The sequence below is a fragment of the Triticum aestivum genome, chromosome 3D (assembly GCF_018294505.1).
Source record: "Triticum aestivum cultivar Chinese Spring chromosome 3D, IWGSC CS RefSeq v2.1, whole genome shotgun sequence".
Classification (NCBI taxonomy): domain Eukaryota; kingdom Viridiplantae; phylum Streptophyta; class Magnoliopsida; order Poales; family Poaceae; genus Triticum; species Triticum aestivum.
This window is the reverse complement of record NC_057802.1, coordinates 482,456,307-482,459,417: the sequence shown is the minus strand read 5'-3', so window position 1 is coordinate 482,459,417 and position 3,111 is coordinate 482,456,307. Positions and strand designations below refer to the sequence as shown.

General features: G+C 46.2%; 1 protein-coding gene across 1 annotated transcript in view; it reads left to right on the top strand.

Annotated features, from left to right (window-relative positions):
- LOC123079849 (uncharacterized) overlaps window positions 1–2,709 on the top strand; it is a 3,275-nt gene extending 566 nt beyond the window's left edge. The window contains exon 2 of the mRNA XM_044502671.1: window positions 877–2,709. Within this exon, the coding sequence (XP_044358606.1) occupies window positions 890–2,059 (1,170 nt within the window). The 5' untranslated portion in view covers window positions 877–889 and the 3' untranslated portion in view covers window positions 2,060–2,709. The remainder of the gene's footprint in view (window positions 1–876) is intronic.
- The last annotated feature ends 402 nt before the right edge of the window (window positions 2,710–3,111 follow it).

Genomic DNA, 3,111 nt, shown 5'->3' with positions numbered 1-3,111 from the left:
CTCTACCGCTTATTATCTGCCGTGCGTATGTGCCTCCAAATCCACATCGTGCTCTGAATAATCAGGCTCGCGTTGATTGATAGGGCTTGATTTCGCTCGGTTCTGGTGTACGATATAGACATGGTACAACCTTCGATTGAAAGCCCCAGGTTGGGTGGAATTGTCTGATTTCTTATGCCTTGTTCGGTTACACCTCTCCTCAAAGGGATTGGAGGGGATTTTGACTTGTAGGGGATTGGATTTAATTTAATCCCCCTCCATTCCCTGTCAACCGAACAAGGCCTTAGAGATGGATTGGTGGCATATAAGACCCATCTTTGATTTGGATGATCAAGACTGTGTGGAAATGGAAAGGAGAATTGGGTATGGATAAGTCTTTCAAGTAGTATATCTATATTAGCACTAGCCAGAACTGCTTATCTTTTGTGCACCACTAGGCAAAACGAAGAGCATCCGTCGTATTTCTAATCCCATGTTCTGAACTTGAGCATTTGTTCTGCGGGGGAGCTCATAAGAGCACTTTCGTTTATGTGCTTTGCCCGTGTTATTGAATTGCTCGGGACATGACAAATTGACAGATGAGTTAGAGGTTCTTTCCTGTCTGAGTAAAGAGGTGGCCCAACATGGTTCCTTCCTGCTTTATGTGGTTTTATTTTATGTTGCTTCATGATTTGTAGTCGTAAAAATTTCCATAATGAAATCCAGGTTTGCATATGTGTAGAACAAGTTCCTTAGTATACAAGAGTATATGGTTATTGATTAGATATGAACAACATTATATGCTTATATGCCCCAGCAAACTATCCGCCTCTGTTTTGATATATTCGCCAGCTCATGTTTTTAATCTGATGGCCTTCAATTTGTTGTGTCTTGCAGAGAGTTTGTCATCATGCACAGCCCCAGTAAACGGTTGATTACCTCTATGTCCAAACGCCTTGCTGTGTCCAATCTCCAAGGCTGGGCAGACCTCCCAGATGACCTGCTGCACTCAATTGTTGCTCTCTTGGGCTCCTCCCTTGACCTTCTTGCCTTTGCTGCCACCTGCCGCCCTTGGCGTGCCGCTTTCTTCTCACACCCATCCAAATCTACCTTGTGCTTCTCATGCCCCCCTGTCCTCATCCGACAAAACCCCATCCAACCTCCTAGCAATGGTCATGCCAAGCCACAAAGATTTAACTTAGTTGATCCATCCAACACAGGCACCAACTATCGCTGCCAGATACGTGAAGAAATTCTCCAGAAATTTTATTTTGCTGGTTCTTCCTATGGTCAGCTCATCTTCTTCCGCCACAGATGTTGCCTTGTTGTTGATGCATTTAGTGGTGCAGAAGTTTCACCTCCATGTCTCCCTGAGTTGAACCATAATGTTTTTGAGTCGTACTATTGTAGCACTCTGACTGCTCCCCTTGCATCACCCAACTCACGCCTCCTTGCCAGTACAAAATCCTCCCTATTTGACTGGCCAGTTGGAAGTGACTCTTGGTCTGAACTCAAGCTTTCCAATGTGCAAGTACGGCAGATTGTGGAATTAAATGGTCAGTTCATTGCCATGGATGATCATATGAAGATCTACACTTTGCAGTTGGCGCCCCAGCTTGGCCTGCAAGACCTACCAATAGAGTGGTGCGGCGGCAAGATACCAAGCATGGATTCGAAACCATTTCTAGTGGTCTGCCGCGACATGCTTCTGATGGTTTGCTATTCTCTGGTATCCCTATTCCGGGGATCAAGCTTCTGTACACTCCACCGCCTTGACATGTCTACCAATCCTGCAAAATGGGTAGAGATGAAGAAGCTGGACAATTGGGCACTCTTCGTTGCAGCTGACATCAGGACCCCACCATTTTCTTGCGTTAACCCAGAACGGTGGGGAGGGAGAAGCAACTGCTTGTACTACACTCACCACTCTGAACCTTGGGGTGTGCGATGGTTGGGCAATGAGCCGGATCTTTTGAAGGATCCATCCGCCAGTCGGGACCTTGTGTTCGGAAGAAATATGTGGCGTTACCCACAGAGCCTCTGGGTGTACCCCAGCATGTTCTATTCTGATCGGAAGTGATTGTTGTCGTGGGCAACTACAGCCTACCAGCTTCTTCTGAAAATTGTCCCCTTCTCAACAGGGGCAAACACTTCTGCGGCTTGATACAGGATGCTCATCAGCATGAGTACTGCAACCTTTTGCAGTTACCTTTATCTTCAGTTTCTCTAAACCTGGCAGCAGATATTATATGGCGGTACGAGTGCTTAGAACCTGTTAGGAGTACCCAAGCTTCTGCAGTTACTTTCATCACTCAGTTCTTAGCCATGCTTTTGAAATTGCTATTGGTTTCCGGTGCCGGAACTGACTCGGTTTGAGCGTTTTACCTGTTTGAATGAGGTGAAGACATTGCTCATCTTGCAGGATAACGAGTTGGCAACATAGAACCGGCATTGGATCATCAGGCAGCATCTTTGCTTCTGCATCAGTTTTTCTTGGGTTTGAGAACTGAATGTTTTGTACGTAGTTATTTCATCTCTCATGCTTTTGCATCAACTTTTCTTGGGTTTGAGAGCTGAATGTTTTGCTTCTGCATCAGTTGTACACTCTGAGTATGTAAGAAACAAAATCTAGTGTACAATCTCTGCTAGCCCCAGTCTGCGCGTACGCGTGTCGCGGCTGGGAGTAGTCGCTGGCTTCCCAAGCAAAGCAAGCATCCTCCATGGAATTGTACTCCTACGCGGCAGCCACCAGCAACAGTTTCGCCTCTGCTGTTGGCATCTAACTTAGGCGGCACACTGACCTGACCACCACCTCGGCATTTACATAGCCAGATGGACGCGACAGGTCATCAGTCAGCCTGATCTGTAACCCTGCCCACGCAACAACCGCGATTCATGAGCCCTTAATACAGTACTTTCCTCTGGGCACTATACATTGCTCAGTCCTTTAATTGCCGTGAGGTTAGTAGCAGACAGTTTAGGAGGAGAATTTAAGCAAGAAGTGTGAGTATACACGGCACCAGTACTTGCTACTCCCTCCGGGAACTAAAATCACGACAAGAATTCTGAAACGGAGATATAACTTGATTGTTCATTTTCAGGTAGACCGATGCTCAGTAAGTACATTTTTTT